This window comes from Arachis stenosperma, chromosome 8, assembly GCF_014773155.1.
Source record: "Arachis stenosperma cultivar V10309 chromosome 8, arast.V10309.gnm1.PFL2, whole genome shotgun sequence".
NCBI classification, from domain to species: Eukaryota; Viridiplantae; Streptophyta; class Magnoliopsida; order Fabales; family Fabaceae; genus Arachis; species Arachis stenosperma.
In genome coordinates, this window is record NC_080384.1 from 10,285,899 (window position 1) to 10,303,348 (window position 17,450).

General features: G+C 29.6%; 1 protein-coding gene across 1 annotated transcript; it reads left to right on the plus strand.

Annotated features, from left to right (window-relative positions):
- Positions 1 to 14,338: 14,338 nt before the first annotated feature.
- Positions 14,339 to 15,327, plus strand: LOC130945351 (uncharacterized). Its single transcript, XM_057874080.1, has 2 exons — positions 14,339 to 14,896; positions 14,980 to 15,327. Exons 1-2 carry the CDS (start codon positions 14,339 to 14,341, stop codon positions 15,325 to 15,327), a joined length of 906 nt encoding a protein of 301 aa, XP_057730063.1.
- The last annotated feature ends 2,123 nt before the right edge of the window (positions 15,328 to 17,450 follow it).

Here is a 17,450-nt window from a genome sequence, read left to right on the forward strand (position 1 = left end):
ATTAATTGGCTATCAATAATATTTTTAATGATGTGAGATTATATCCAATGGTAAAATATTATTAACTTTTTTTTTATGGTTAAGTATTGATCACAAAACACAAAACTTACTGACTCCTTAGACTTTTTCATTTGAAATTATAATATAAAATTCCTATACATTGTACGGGTTTAACATTGGTTATAATATATGTTTATATCTGGATCGATAATAGTCTAATCCAAGTCCACAGAATAGTAAATAGTCTTTACATTACATCTTACTATCTTAGCAACTTGACTCGACAAATGCAAATTCAGTTCATTTGGCTTCGTTCATACGGATTAGACAGACCAAAATATGAATCTCCGCAATTCATATTCAACTTGACTTGAGGGACAAGCTAAATACTCCTCCTACTAAGGTGATAATCACCTTAAATATAAAAATAATTTTTTATTTAATTATTATTCTCAAGATGATCAAATTTTATTTATAACTCTATAAATACTGTAATATTTAAGTATTTTTTAATCTAATTATATTCTAAATTTACTAAATTTTTTATTAATTTAAGTATCGAAGTTTTTTATAGCTATCTCCAATCATCATTTAGTCAAGGACCTTGAAAAAATCTCCATCCCCCCAAAGAAGTCGAAACCTTTATCAAAAATGTCAAACTAAAAATATCTGCTAATTTTAGATAACACATGAATACAGTAAATAATTGCATTTTGTTTTAGGCCAATTTTATAGTATCTATGAATTAGTGTCTAAATTTTACTTAACTTATTTTTTGTAGTAAGTTTTGATTTTTTAAAAATTATTTATTATTATATCTTTTAAATTAAATATTATTTTTTAACTTTTTTTAGTAAATAAATAACATCTTTTACGCACCATAGTATTCACTTTTATTTTATATTTTGTTGTCAGATGTTTGATTCGTTGAAAGTGGTTGAAGCAACTAAAAAAATTTGGATTTGTAAGGGTATGTACCCACTCCAACACTTTCCTTTTGGGATGCAAATCTGAGTAATTTACACTGTCATAGTCACACCGGACCATAACGAATCAAATTGAGTTAAACTTCGTCCTTTAAAAAAAAAATAATAAGAAAACAATAATTATAGAAGTTTTTATTGTTTAGCTATATATATAGTTACTGAATTAATCCGTTAAATTTAAATAACGATAGGAGGGATTAACCACATCATTAAAAATTTAACATAAAAATAAATAAAAGCATCAATTATTTAAGCACATTTAAAATAAGATAATCAAACTAGTTATTCCAATCCACCCCCAAGTAATGATTAAAATAAAATAGATAGCGTTCAAATTTTGACAAAGTAAATTATTCAAGTATTAAACTGAAATTTGATCATCAGTCATCACTATCATTAATATTGATGATGATATGAGGCGGAATAAATCTTAAAAAATGACCCACTTGTACCAAACATGAAAATCATAACTTAAAGTTTCTCACCATCCAAAATATAGTTAAAAAGAAAAAAATAAATTAAATAATAACATAAAAAAAAAGTAGTTGTTCAAAATCACAGACACTTCATCTAACCAAACAATAATAGAAAGAAAACCAAGAAGGATGCATCTCCACATGTTTAACTCTTTTTTTAAACGATAATATTAAGGAGATAATAATAACTTAAACTTATGTAAAATCTATTTTATGGTAGTTTTAAACTGTCATAATCATTGCAAATTCTTAAAAAAAATTGTTGTTATTTCTCGTGTTCCTTAAAATAATTATATATTTATTATATTTAAAATTATTCATTTATTTTAAAAATAATTAAAGAATACAAAATAAAGAAAAATTAGACTATCTTAAAATAATTTTTATTGTTTATCCAAACATTTTCCCCCCTTTAAATTTGCCTCTTAAGGAACAACGCCCTTACCTCTCACTAAGTACTTATCCTTTATGATCTCCACAACGAAGAAATAAGTAAGTTTAGTGTGGTATTTAAATCAAGAAGTGTATTCTAATTCCGTTTGTTTAGTGTTATATCATACAATAATATATATTATATCATTAACAATATATTTTGGTACAACTAATTTTTAAAAAGCTTGTATGTTTACATTAAAAGTACAGTTTTGGTCACTAATTTAAATATAAAAAATTTTTTAACGCCTACTTGTACAATGATTATACAAAGATATAGTTGTTTTGTTCATATATCTTTATTGTAATGTGTCTGAGCTACTGCTTTAGCTTCTCATGAAATCTCTTGTATATAAATAATTAAATAGTGTTTAATTAGGAAGTTAAAATAGAAGTATTTGATTAAGGAGATAGATAAAGAAATTTGAAACAAAATTTTTGAAAAAAATAAGGAAAATGTATTTCTTACTTTCTCTTAATAAATCACCATAGATGATCTGATTGATCACTATCATTAATTAAGGACTTTTGGCAGAAGATGAATGTAGTTTATTTTAGTATTAGATTGACAAAGAGCAATGACCTTGTTTGTTTGTGCTAGCTTTTAGAATATATACAAGTGTAATTATCCATGTCATGTACGTGATAAGATTGAAATTATAATTTTAAATTATTTTTTTAAAATTAATTTAAATTATAATAATTTGATTAATAAAAAATAATATATTATACATTATTTATTTTTAATCTAATGTTAATTGAATTAATTCTAAAATGGTTATTAATCAGTTTTAATAATCTATTTTTTTCAATAAATCAGACATATATATTGAATGTAATCATGAATAATATAGTAATAATTAAATTTACTAACAAATATATTGGCTATTATCACACTATAAAACAAATTAAATATAAAGAAAATCGCACTGTCTTTGATTCGTACAAGGGTTTACTTATCAAATAAACTTAAAATATAAACAAAAAATATTTATAAAATGGACCTAGCATCACTTGAAAGAATCATAGAGAATAATCAACTTACCTTATTATCTATGAGAACCATTTCTATGTAAGTCATCTTGTTCTTGTCAAATTTAGATAGGACTTTCTATAACCTTATATATTAATTTTGTTAAATAATTATAATTATATATATATATATTTTTTTTCTTAATATATATATATATATATAAATAAAAAATATATGAATTATATTTTGTTAAACTCTATGTTACCGGTTATTAAAAATATTTAAATCACATATATTAATTATTTTTTGGTTTAATTATTTCGTTACATATATATATAATTATTTTTTATTCTACAATTGTGTAATAATTTTTTATTTTTTATATCCATATATATATTCTTCAATTCTGGCTCCATTTATACGCATATTAATAGTTTTTTTTTTCTAACAGTGATGTTTTAATTTTTTGTTTTCCTTTTTTCACATATCTTTCTTCTTTTTTTTAAATAGTGATGTTTTAATATTTTTTTAAAATATATTTTTCTTAATAATTACATTACTAATATGAAGAATAAAATGAGAAAAAAAGTGATACATATATCCAAGAAAAAAAATAAACTTAAAAATCAGAAAAAAAAATTTTATATTAAAAAATATAAAAATAATATATTAAAAAAGAATAGTTGTAATATATAAATTGAGTCAATAATTTAAATTTCTCTAAAACTAATTTAATCAAATACCAATATTAAAAATAAATTATTTAAATAATATTTAATATATTCTAGTCCTTAGACACGTATAGATTATAGTCATTCTCGTAACGACAACTAACTGAAACAACATCGTAAGTTCGAACTTAGAATTCGTGCAAATTCAAACCATTCCTTTGTTCTTTGAGAACCTTCTGTATCCTTGATAGAGTTGAATTGCAATTCCTTTTATGAAAAAAGAGTTACGGATGTGGTTTTGATGTGTTGGAAACCGAAATTTTGAAGTCACTATTTATATTTGAGTGTGACACCCATTAAACTCTAAAGGCCAAATAAAATAGTATCTTTAATTTTATTCTCATTTAATTCTTAACCAAAGTAATAATGACTTATTTAATTCAGCATTTATAATAATAAATGAGATGACCATTATATAAGTTATTTAATGTAAAATAGCTTAATTTACTATTATAATTAATATATGTATTGTCCATAAATAGATTAGGAAATAATAATTTCGTAACAAAATAATCATTCAATTTGAATTACAATTAATTGATTGATGGAAATTATAATAAATTGTATGATGTTTAAATAATTAACCAAATTAATTAGTTGATATAATTAATTTATTATAATAAATTGAATTTAATGAGTTAAAAAAATAAATCGAAAAACACCATCAGAAACATGCTAGTGTTGCCACGACAGTTTTATCATTAAGTGCATAAATTTAAATTTTATATAATAGAATAAATATTTACAGATTATTATATTAAACACAGACTAAAAAATACATTAAACAAAATAAAAGTATTAATGGTAAAATATAACCTAAAAAATCACTTAAATTAAAAAAGAACTTGTGATAAATTATAATAAATCTATATATGAGAAGTAAAAGTAAAATAAACAATTAAAAATAAAGTAAAAAGAAAATTAAAAAAGTAAAAGAAGATAGAAAAGATAATGTGCGGAGTAGATAAAAAATATATTGTAATAGAATATTAATATAATTAATTAATACAAAAGATGAAAGAGAAAAATCAAAATACGATCTTATTAAAAAATTTCAAAAAAAAATTTAAAAAAACCTCTTAATCAACTTTTATAAAAATATTACAAAAAAATTAAATTATCTTTAAATAAAATAATAATACCCTTAAGAATTATTAATCAAAATAAATAAAAAATTAATATAAAAGAAAATCATAAAAAAATATTAGCAAAATTAAGATAAAAAACAAAAATTATAAATTATAAATTACCTAAAGTATAAAATAGAGAGAAAAAAGGAATATATAAAATAATAAGATAATAAATTGAATTAATTGATTTTATTTATTTTTTTGCTTTATATATTATTTATTAAATAATTTAATATTTATCTCGATCAAATTAAATAATAAATTAGCTATAATTAATTTGGTTTAATGAATCAAACAAAATTTAAAATAATTTGATATTTACTCTAATTAAATTAAATATTTGAAGTTATGATCGATGTAATTTAATGAATCAAGTAAAATATTAAATGATAAAATATTTATCATAATCAAATCAAATTAAATAATTTATTAGTTATAATTAATACAATTGAATGAATCAAACACATTAAATTGAAAAATAATTTAGTTAATTTGTGTCTTAAGGACAAATTTTAAAAATATTTATTTTTCAACAACTTTTATAAAATATTTTTTTATAATATTTTTAACCTATAGTTTAAAGGCACAGTTATAATAACCCATTAAAAAATACTTAATTAGTTAATACAAATAATTAGTATAATTGATTTAGTTTAATAAATCAAAAGAACTAAATGTGAAAGGAAGAGATAAAAGAAAAGTGAAATTATAAAAACGTGTAGCCATTAAAAAGTAATAAAAAAGTCCCTTTTAAGTTTTTATTTATTAATTATTAATTTATTATAATTAATTTCACAACATTTATTATACATTATTCATTTTACAAATTAATACAATCAATTAATTGATATCAATTATCGATAATTAATTATAATTGATATAACTCATTTTGCTATACTTTCTAAATAAATAATTAAAAATACACGTTTCAATTTTTTGTTAAAGTAGAATAAAATAAAATACATAAATTGAGTAGATATAAATCTAAAAATTATAAAATTTTATTAACAACTCAAATAAATTAGTACCATAAAACTAAATTTAATGTTTATTTTAAAAATAATTATTGACCTTTTATTCTTTTAATTATTAATAATTTAAATAAAATAATACCCTATAACTTATTTTGTTATCCATTTTAAGTAATTACTAATGTTATATTTTTCTAATTATTTGCTTGTCTTATTTATCATTTATGCTTTCAATCAATTATATTAATGAACAAATAAACTAAATTAACTCCGATTATACTTGGACTATTCAACATAATCTTTTTAATTTGGGATTAACTGCTAACGATAGAAAATAAAAAAAATTAGAATAAATCAATATTATGAACATTAATTATTATTGTGAAATAACCTAAAATTATAATGCAACTTATTTTTAAAGAAATAATCAAGTATTATTGTTAATTATGAAATAACCTAAAATTATAATACATTTTATTTTTAAAGAAACAATCATCCATTAATATCTATAAATAGAAACTATCGTTAAAATGCTTTGATTAAAATATGAGGGATTAATTACTATTCATTATTAATAATATATCGATTGTATCAAAAAATAAAAATATAATTATCCGCATTTACACCATTAGAAGAATTACCATCATCATGAGTAAAATTTTGTCAAAAAAAGAAGAATAAAATTACATATATAGTGAATTTAAAAAATAAATATCGTATTGTAATTATGCTTTTTTTTAATAAATAATAAAAAATTAAATATTATAAACTATATTTTTCAAAAGTAACCCGTTTAAGTTGTTATGTTTGGTATGGTTTATTTGTACATCATTTAAATTGATATTATTTTTAATTATAATAATCATTTATCCTTAATAATTATTGTTAAAATTTAATAAGTTTTCATATCTTACAATAATTATCTATAATATATATATATATATATATATATATATATATATATATATATATCCTAAAAAAATTATTAAATAAATTTATTCTTTTTGCCCTATTTTCACAGTAAAAAAATTTTTGTTTTGTCTTTTTAAATTATTATTATGTTATTAGAATTGTTAAATAATATTAAAAAAATTCTTTAAAAACAGAAATAGCGATGACAGTTTGAATAATTAATTCAATATAATTAAATTTAAATCAATAAGATAATTCAATCAATTATACAAATAATAGCATATTTATAAATATTAATAATAAAAATAGTCTCACTAGTGTAAATGATCAATACAATATTTATATGAAAAAATAACTAATTGCATAATTGCATAATTTTCAAGATCTTATATAGTTTGATGGTTATCAGTGGCTAAGAGAAGGGGTTTGAATCTTAGCCCCTTTTTCTTTGTTTAACTTTCTGCCTTTTGAAATAGTTTCAGGAGATTTTTCTTCTTTTTGTCTCGTAACTAGTAAAGAGACATTTTCTTTTTGTCTCGTAACTAGTCAAGAGATATTTTTCAATTTTGTCTCATATGCAACAGAATCAGAAATAGAGTAGAAGAGAAAGAGAGAATCACACCAAGAAGTATCCTGGTTCAGCTGCTAAGTGCAATGCAGCCTACATCCAGTCTCCATCACAACAATGATGGAATTTCACTATAACCATCTTGATTACAAACACCAATTTTTCCTAGGAACTACCCTTCTTATTCAGGACAAGTACAGAATCTATCTCCAATCCTGAACTTGACTTGGTCACCTACCAAGCTTTCAACTGCTAAGTGCTAACCCAACTTGCAAGGGGATTCCCACAGAATCATGATACACAACACAGATGTACAAAGGACGTCTAAGAAATCTATGGATTTTTCTTTAATTTTGTACCCTCTGTCTTTTTCTACTTACTGACTTTTTCTTACAAACCTCACACTGTTTGCCTTTTTCACCATGAGACTCAAGACAGACAAAACTAAAAAAATACAAAATAAAACACATTGAAGGAGAAGAACTTCTGTTAGCTTGGGTAGCTATGAGAACTCTGTGCTTACTCTCCTTGCCTCAAGCCTTGGCCGTTCACCCTTATTATAGAAGGGGAAGTTTCGAAGGTTGAAACGGTTGAACCGAGCCAACTTCTTCTTCTTCAAGCATCAAAACCGGTTTGGCCAGAGAGAGGAGAGAGGGAACCGAATGCAAAAACTGTAACGACCCAATATTCGACAGGTCCGGATCACTGCCAGTCATTAGGTGTTACATCCCAGTAGCCCTATAAAACTCTAGACTCAATAATATTTACTACATATGAGCCTTTTGTACTAACGAAATCGCGTATGTTAACTTATTTTTATCGTATGCTTTTCTTAACAAACCCATTAACAAAACCATGAACATTTTCAGAGATATACAGTATAAAATAAACACCAGACTAACAGCAAAATTAAATTTAGCAATAAGATCACAGAAAATCTTTCATACAACTATCTTACGCAAGGAAATGTTTGATCCTAAAGGTGTTCGTAAGCGAAATCAATGGAAACTCTCCACATTCGTACCTCGTGTCACCGTGCTTGCACTGCGCATCACTCACATCGGACCATCTTGGATTCATCGTTACCATTTTTGTACTATTCATATCCCAACGTTTAATAATCAACCGTACTTCTAAGTACAGCAGCTTCATGCCACACAAATATAGTCATCGGCATTTTAAAATTTTATGATGGCAGTCTATCTAATAATCGCAGGTGTTGTGAGAAATTCTATATTGATAAATTCATCCACTCACAATCATTTTGGTTTTATTCATTCCCAACGATCAACATCAAGGTGATCAGCCTTAACATATCAGGTCAAGTATGAATAATTTCTGAACAAGCACTCACAGAAGATCATGCTGAATGCATCAATAAAGATACCCTAATAACATGAGAAAACAAAAAGCAGAGTATGCAACGAAGCATAGTCAGTCCATTCCCAGACTCTTTTAGAAATGAACTGCTCTGATTGATGGAGAATAAGAAGAATTGGAAAAACTCCTCCTTAACCTTCTTTTGGTGTCACTCCTACTCCCTTTGTCGTTCTCCTGCTCTCTCGTTCCCAATTCTATTTTTTTGCATTAGAAAAAGAAGACTCAGAAGAATTAGTAGACATATAAATAGGAGAGGAAGAAGTGGGATGAGGTGGTGAAGATAGTGGCGTGGTTTCTTTTTTAGAGAACACCTAATTAGAAGCCAATCATTTCAAGCGGTGACCAAGAGGTGTGACCTTGGTTAAGAGTTTTTCTTTGGTTGGTTTATCAAAGTTAGAAGAAAAAGAATTAGGGCTTTAATCATGGTTACAAAGGTTCTTGATGATGTGAATGGTTTTTGATCCTGGTTCGGTTGAACCAAAGAAAAGAAAGTGGTTTAATATATGTTGGTTCATAGTTAACTAAACCTAATGATATATCTATACTTTTCACTTATTAAGTCTAAGTCCGCCTTATTATTTTATGATGAGGTGATTCTCATTACAGAATTTATGATAATAACTCTGTGGATAATCGGGGTGTTATAAAAACCAACATGCAATTACATCTTCCTTATCCCATCTCTTCAAGCTTCATCAATTTGAGCCTTCCATCTTGACTTGGTCCCCAAGAAGGATTTCTGACCCTTGATGAACACTTGATGCTTGACAGCTCCAACTGCTCCACTTTTGCTTCCTCCTCTACGTAGCTACAGTAGCTACCTTATGTGATGGATGAACAAAAAGTAGAAACGAGCCATACCACAGGGATCTTCTTCTCTGACCGAAATGGATTTCTTTCATTTCTAGGTATGGAGATCTTGAGACTTCCTCACCACATCTTACCTTTTGTGGTAAGGATCTCAGCCACACCATACTGTTGATCTTCTTTTTGCAAGGGCCATCATCACTTTGGTCGCTTGCTTCTTCATAGCTTCTCTGCTTCTACTTCTGATAGCTTGCATCTTCAAACTTCTTCCTGACAGATATGACCGAAACAATGAGAGAGAAGAGAGAGAAGAGTGCAAAACTTTTACTGAAAGTAAAGAAGGAAATTAAAATGAGTTAATTATCTACTTCCCTTTCCCCATGCCTTTGTAACGTGTGGAAATTAAATGCCATCAAATCAATTGTGTTTTCTCTTTTCTGTTACCAATGCATGCATTAAATTTATTTAATCAAATTTGAATTCCATCAAAGAGGAAGTAGGGTATCCGTGGAAAGCATGCACTACTCCGTCCTTTTTTTTCTTTTTGATTTGGACCAAACTTTATTGATCTTGCAACAAAGATTAAATTTGGGCTTGCACAATAATTTACTGGCCCAATGAGCATTAGCTTAGCATCAAAATAATTCACAGCCACTTTGTTTGAATTTATTGTTGCAAAGGCTGAGCCTTGTCATCATAATGGGATTAAATTTCTTTTTCCCAATAACCAAATCTGCACACTTCAACAAAATTTGTTAAACAACCAATTGGTAATTAAATTAATAATAACCAAAAAATATATTAACAATTTTGTAAATAATATTTTTAACAATGTTTGATCATCATTAAATCTTAAGTTTTTCAAACTTAACATAGTTGAATCTAATGGACAAATAAAAAATATCTATATGATAATGTCCTAATATTTTAGCATATTATAAATCATATTATAAATTTAAGTCAACTCTTTAAACATATTATAACATAAACCATCTAAAAAGATACACAAAATTAACGAATATCACATGGGTCACAATATACACTCTAAATTATTACGATATTTCAAATAAAAAGAGCATCAATATAGAGAAATCAATGAATATAATTAAAATAAAGAGCAATAAAGAGACACACAAAAAAATAATAATAAAGAGAATCAATAAAAACATTAACATATAAACCACATACACGAACAATGTATATATTAATTGTGAATCACAAAAAAAGATATATATATATATATATATATATATATATATATATATATAGTATGCGCCTAATAATAAGTAATTAAAATAAATAAAAAATTTAAAAAAATATAAAAAAATAAAATGTATAAATAAAGATAAAAGAAACAAAAAATAAATAAATTATAAAAATTGTACCCTAAATATGAGAGAGAGAGAGAGAAAGAGAGAGAGAGGGGGGAAGGAGGGAGGAAGAGTGAGAGAGAGAAAAGAGATAGGGGGAGAGGGGGAGGGGGAGAGGAAGGGGGGAGAGAGAGAAAAAAATAGAACAAATGAGTAAAAAATATTTGATTTTGTATAAATAGATGGTATTAAGAAAAATAAATAAATTAAATTAATTAATATAATTAACCAAATTAATTAATTAATCTAATTAATTACAATTAATCAATTCATATAAATTATAATAAATAGTGATATTTGAATGTCTAATCAAATTAATTAATTGATATAATTAATTAATTATAATTGATTTGCTTTAACGAAATAAATGAAATAAATCAGGAAACACCTTAAGAGTTCCTTCATTAAATACAAAAATTCGATTTTTATATAATAGAATAGAATAGATAGATAATAAAGATATTTTCTTAAATTAGTATAATTATACATTATTTATTAAATATTAATTGTAATATTATAATATAATTATAATAAAGATATTTTCCTAAAATAAATTTATTTAGAGAAATATAAATTGGTTATTAATAACCGGTGCCATTATCATATAATTATCATATTATTATTATTATTATTATTATTATTATTATTATTATTATTATTATTATTAGGAAGAAAGGACAAAAGTACACATGAAAGTTCATACGCTGGACAGTAATACACTTGAATCGTTTAATGAGTCACACGTGCACAGTAATTATACACTCTGGCGGACAGAATCACCATTTCGGCCATCAGCATGTGGCGTGGTTAGTGAGAGTGGACAGGTGGCTCTATTTTATCCTTGCTGGCACGTTAAGAGTTAGTGAGCTGGCCATTTAGTGCCAACTCAGATAAAATATTTTATTTTAATGATTAATTAGGCAAAATTAACCCTGAAACGCTTCGTTCTCTTTTATCAAATTATGAACTTCAAGGTTTTGTTGGTGGTAACATAGTTTGCACGTTGAGAGAGTTAAAGAGCCCTAGTAGAGAGGCAATGGCATTGCTCTGAAGTGGTGAGTTAGTACATTATTGGAGGAGTACTCGAAGAAGTTAACCCACACCACCACAGCGACGATCACGCACTGGAGGCAGGGACGATCTAAAGGTAACATCTTTTGAACTTCCCATTTTACCTATTATGATCGAACATGCTATTTGATGTTTGTTTAGTAACTAGTTTGTGGTTGTCCGAAAAAAATTAGGGTTTTCTGGGTTTAGTTGTGGTTATGAGGGTTTTGTTTTTCTTCGTTGATGTCAACTCACATCACACTTGTGTATCACCATGGAGGAAAGTTGGAGAGAAATTCTAAAGGGGTTACAGTATACAGCGGTGGTCAAGTGTCCTTAATACCTAGAGTCAATGTGGATATGCTGAACCTGTTTTTCATGGAGGGGTTGTTCAAGGATTTGTGTTATATTCAGTGGAAAGAATTTTACTTGAGAAAGTCTGATGCCGGAGGTGGTGTTGCTCTTAAGCTACTTAGGCTAGATAGGGATGTGGTGAACATGTATAAGGATACAATTAGAAATGATGATAGGGTGGTACATGTGTATTGGGAGCATACAGTAGACATTCCAACTGAGGTTGAGGTGGTTGACGTAGATGCGGAAGAGGTCCCTACCCCTAAAACAGAACCAGCCAATGTAAATGCAGAGAGTGTGAAATCACCTGGGGGGAGGATAAAGAAGAGGGCACAAAGGAGTAAAAAACCAGCCAGAATTCTGAGGCCAAGAAAACTAACAACAACACTAGGCCAGAAGGCATCTCAGAGTTCATTACCTTCAATGAAGAGAACCAAGCCAAGGGAAAAACAACAAAAAACCACACAATCTGAACCAGCAAAACAATCTCACCCACAGCCCAAACCCAAAACAATGTCACCCACAGCCCAAGTTAAGCCAGCATATGTGGCCCAAGCCCAACACACACCACATGTGGGCCAAGCCCAACATACAACTCATGTGGCCCAAACCCAAACTACTCAAACTGGACCACCAACAACTTCTGAACCTGGAACTCAATCACAACCCAACCTTTAACAAGATGAGGTCCCTACCCAGGAATCAAGAGCAAAACAAAGAAACAGAAGAAATTCTTACAAGAGGCTAGCTCCTAGTGGACAGACCTTTGTGCAAGGAGGCATAGGTGAAGTTCCAAAAATATTTGTCCCTCGTGCAACCAGTGAGTCATCAGAGAGTGATGATGATGACTCTGATCCAGATTACCATCAGTATGAGTCTGAGGAGTTGCACAACCCTTATTTGTCAGACTGTGATAGTGAGTATGAGGCAGAGCGCACTGTTTGGCCTCAAGGGAATCCGAATGCTGCTTTTGGCTCAATACATTTAGAGCTGGGGATGGAATTTGAAACCATGGACCAATTCAAAAGAGCTGTTAGGAAGTTCAACATACAAATTAAAAGGAGTATCATATTTAGCCGAGTGGAACCAATGAAGTGTAAGGCAATTTGTTGTGAAGCTAACTGTCCTTGGACTATTCACTGTTCCAGATCTAATGAACCAAAGAGTTTTCAAGTTAAGACGTTTGTCAATCAACATGTTTGTGCACGAAGCCACACTAATAAGTCAGCTGATAGAAAGTGGGTTATTGAACAGCTGGAGGAGAAGTTGAGGGACCAAAGGGACTTTAAAACATCTTAAGTTGATGCATGGTTTAGGAGAGAGTTCAATGTAACCATCAACTACAAGAAAATACAAAGGGCAATGAAGAAGGCAAGGGAGAATATTGAGGGCTCGGAGAGGGAGTAGTATGCTGAGTTGAGGGATTACATACTTGCCTTGTTGACAGCTAATCCAGGAGCAACTATTGATATGGACACTACCCCTATGCCTGATTCCCTCCCGATCTTCAAGAGACTCTACATATGTTTTGACGCTTGCAAAAAAGTTTCATACAAGGTTGCAGACCATTTATTGGACTTGATGGTACATTCCTAAAAGGTTACTACAGTGGGCAATTGCTTAGAGTAGTGAGACAAGATGCTAACAATCAGATCTTTCCCATTGCATATGCAGTCGTTAACTCAGAGACAAGAGATAACTGGAGATGGTTTCTAGAATTTCTGCATCATGATTTGGGGAACTATAGGGTGCATGGTTGGAACATCATGAGTGACCAACAGAAGGTAATTGTTAAATGTTGTTTCCTGGTTGATTTGTATCACTCAGCTTGTTAATTGTTGTTGTCTATGTGAACGCAGGGTCTGATACCAGCCATGGAGCAGGTTATGCCTGGAGTGCATCATCGGTTATGTGCAATGCACATTTGGGCCAACTTCACTAAAAGATGGAAGGATAAACAGTTGAACAAAACAGTGTGGGAATGTTGTAGAGCTACCACTGTTACTGAATTTGGGGCTGCAATGATGAGGTTAAAGGGAATCAACAATGCTGCCTGGGAATACTTAGATTGACTTGACCCAAAAACTTGGACAAAGGCACATTTCAGTGAGTGGCCTAAGGTGAACAATGTCACTAACAACAATTGTGAGACTTTCAATGGTAAGATTCTCAAATACAGAGGCAAGCCAATTATAACAATGTTAGAGGAAGTCAAAGTTCATATCATGAGGGTTATAGCGAGGAACAAAAAGTTTCTAAGTGGCTATGTTGGTTCTGTTGCACCAAGACAACTTAGCAGGCTTGAGAGAGAGAAAGAAGAAAGTAATAAATGGACTCCCACATGGGCAGGGGATGACAATAGAGAAATTTATGAGGTTAAGAAGCATCCTACTAAGGTTACTGTTGACTTAGGAAATCAGAAGTGCACCTGTCGATTTTGGCAGCTCACAGGCTTGCCTTGCAGACACGCTTGTGCAGCATTTGCTCTGAGGAGTCGTAGGCCAGAAGACCAGATCCATAACTTGCTGGGAATGGCTGCATATAACTCAGCATATCAACATAACATTAACCCCGTTTCAAGCAAAGAATTTTGGGATAAAGCTGAATGCTATCCTCCACTGCCCCCTCACTATAAGACACCAATTGGAAGACCAACAAAAAAGAGAAGAAAGGAGAAAAATGAGGCACGGCCAAATTTCAACCCACATAAGCTTAAAAGGAGATATGGAACAATCATTTGCAAATACTGTGGAGAGGTATGAATATCATGTTTTATGTGTTGGTTCTAGAGATCACTCATAATGTTATATTTACATTTTCTCTTGTTTATATGTTGTAGAGTGGCCACAATAGTAGGGGTTATGAAAAAAAGCATGCTGATATGAATGATGAGGTTGCAGCTATGGAGGCAGAGGAAGCTACTACTGCTACTAATAACCCTGCACAGCCACCAACACCCCAACAACAGAATCCTAATGATGCTGCTACTGCTCCAAGACCCAAGTCTAAACCTATGGTCTCCACTGAAACCATGAATCCTGCAAGCCCAGTAATGAGGCAGAGGTTTGAACAGTTTATGCCAACTCCAACTCTGAGGCACCAACCAAATCCGGGCCCAAGACCATCAAAGCGAGTCCCAAGAGGAGTTCCTGAAAGAAGCAATGGCCCAGCTGTAGTGAAGAACTGAAGATTGATGGTTTAGAAGTTATAGTAAACTCTCGTTGTAAGTATAGTTACTAAACCAAGCAATCAACCTTTCTTACAAACGTTTTGGTTGTCACAAGTAACAAACCCCTAAATAAATTGATAACTGAAGTATTTAAACCTCGGGTCGTCTTCTCAAGGAATTGCAGGGAGGTATGTTTTTATTATTGGTTATGAGTTTGTAATTTGGGGGTTTTGAGAATGAAGAACAATTATGATGAATGATAAGTAAAATAAATAATTGACTGCAAAATAAACTCTTGGCAAGGTGTGAGAAATTGGAAGGCCTATCCTAGTTATCCTTATCAATGATGACGAAAATTGAATCTTGACTCCACTTAGTTAACCTCTGCTGTTGCAAAGGAAGGTCAAGTGGCTAATTAGTTTGATCTTCAAATCCTAGTTAATTCCTAGAAAAAGATTGGGATTATAGAAGTTCGAGCTAATTAGTAAAGATAGCGGTTATCAATCATGTTGAGTTTGATAACTCAAGAGTTACTGATTTCCTAACCAAAGCCAAGAATGTGGAAAGCTGAATTGAAATCATAAATCTGAAAACATCTCAATAATGTATAATCCTAACATGAAAAGTTCATAAGCCAATTAAGCAACATAAATTAAATATCAATAAAAGCATTAAAGTATCTGAAAATAAGAGATAAATATAAAGTAAAGGAAATATTGAACCTGATGAAGAGTTGAAATAAATCCTAATTTCTAAAAATCCTAATTTCTAAATCCTAAGAGAGAGGAGAGAGCCTCTCTCTCTAAAAACTACATCTAAACTACAAATTATGAATTATGAGAGCATGATTATGAATGTATAGATTCTCCCACTTTATAATCTCTAATCTGTGTTTTCTGGGCCGCAAACTGGGTCGAAAACAGCCCAGAAATCGCTGGAGAAGAAATCTGCAACGCTGATTTTTGTAACTGCGATGCGTCCGCGTGGATGACGCGTTCGCGTCGCCTAACGTCAGGGAAACTATGGCATATTATATATCAAATCGAAGCCCCGGACGTTATCTTTCCAACGCAACTAGAACTGCGTCGTTTGGACCTCTGTAGCTCAAGTTATGACCGTTTTAGTGCGAGAGGGTCAGGCTGACAGCTTTGCAGTTCCTTCAATTTCTTGTATTCCTTCCGCTTTTGCATGCTTCCTTTCCATCCTCCAAGCCATTTCTGCCCTATAATCCCTGAAATCACTGAACACACATATCACGGTATCTAATGGTAATAAGAGAGGATTAATATTAGCAAATATAAGACCAAAGAAGCATGTTTTCAATCATAGCACAAATTCCGGAAGGAAAACGTAAAACATGCGATTAGTATGAATAAATGGGTAAAGAGTTGATAAAAACCACTCAATTGAGCACAAGATGAACCATGAAATAGTGGTTTATCAGTAGCAATTGATCAAGTTGGCCCAAGTGAAGGTGGGACCATGCAAGGGGCTGCAACAGTGACATAGAACCTTTATTGAAGACTGATGTGCATGTTTTGTTTTTTGTGGGGAAGGCTGTTTTGTTTATGAGCATAAACCTTGGGACCTTTTTTTGTAATCTAGTAGTATGTGGTATGTTATGTTATATACATGGTGACTTTGCTTGTTAATTAGGTATTTCTGGCTTGTATGAAAACTCAATGATTATGGTAACTACTCTGCCTATTTTGTGATTACAATAAAGCAAAGACTTTCTGATTTTACAAGATGTTGTTAGATATTGTATGAGTTAGCTTGGTTATGAATTGCTTGTTTTGAACCTAATTCTCACATGTTTACATTTTTCTCTTATGTCAATGGTTGATGTTACACCACTTACAATATGTGATTCACAAAAAATGAGACCTTTTTTTTCTTCCATTTATTCAATGCAACTTTGAAAGTTTGAAAACTATTACACAGAATCCTCACTTCTGAGAGTATATTATCAAAATCAACAATGCCCAAAAACCCAACCCTAAATAAACACCCATAACCATATTCTTAATACAAGTTATTTCACCCCTAATCATATCAACTGTCTTCTGTAACAGTTGCACATCTTCTTCCAACTTGCTGGAACACTCTATAGGTTCATTCATCTTCTTGTATGATTGTTT

Excerpts from the sequence above, each read along its gene's own strand:
- LOC130945351 (XM_057874080.1), top strand. The coding sequence starts at position 14,339 with ATGTTAGAGGAAGTCAAAGTTCATATCATGAGGGTTATAGCGAGGAAC. Across the intron at positions 14,897-14,979 it reads TTTGCAAATACTGTGGAGAG|AGTGGCCACAATAGTAGGGG; the intron begins GTATGAATATCA and ends TATATGTTGTAG.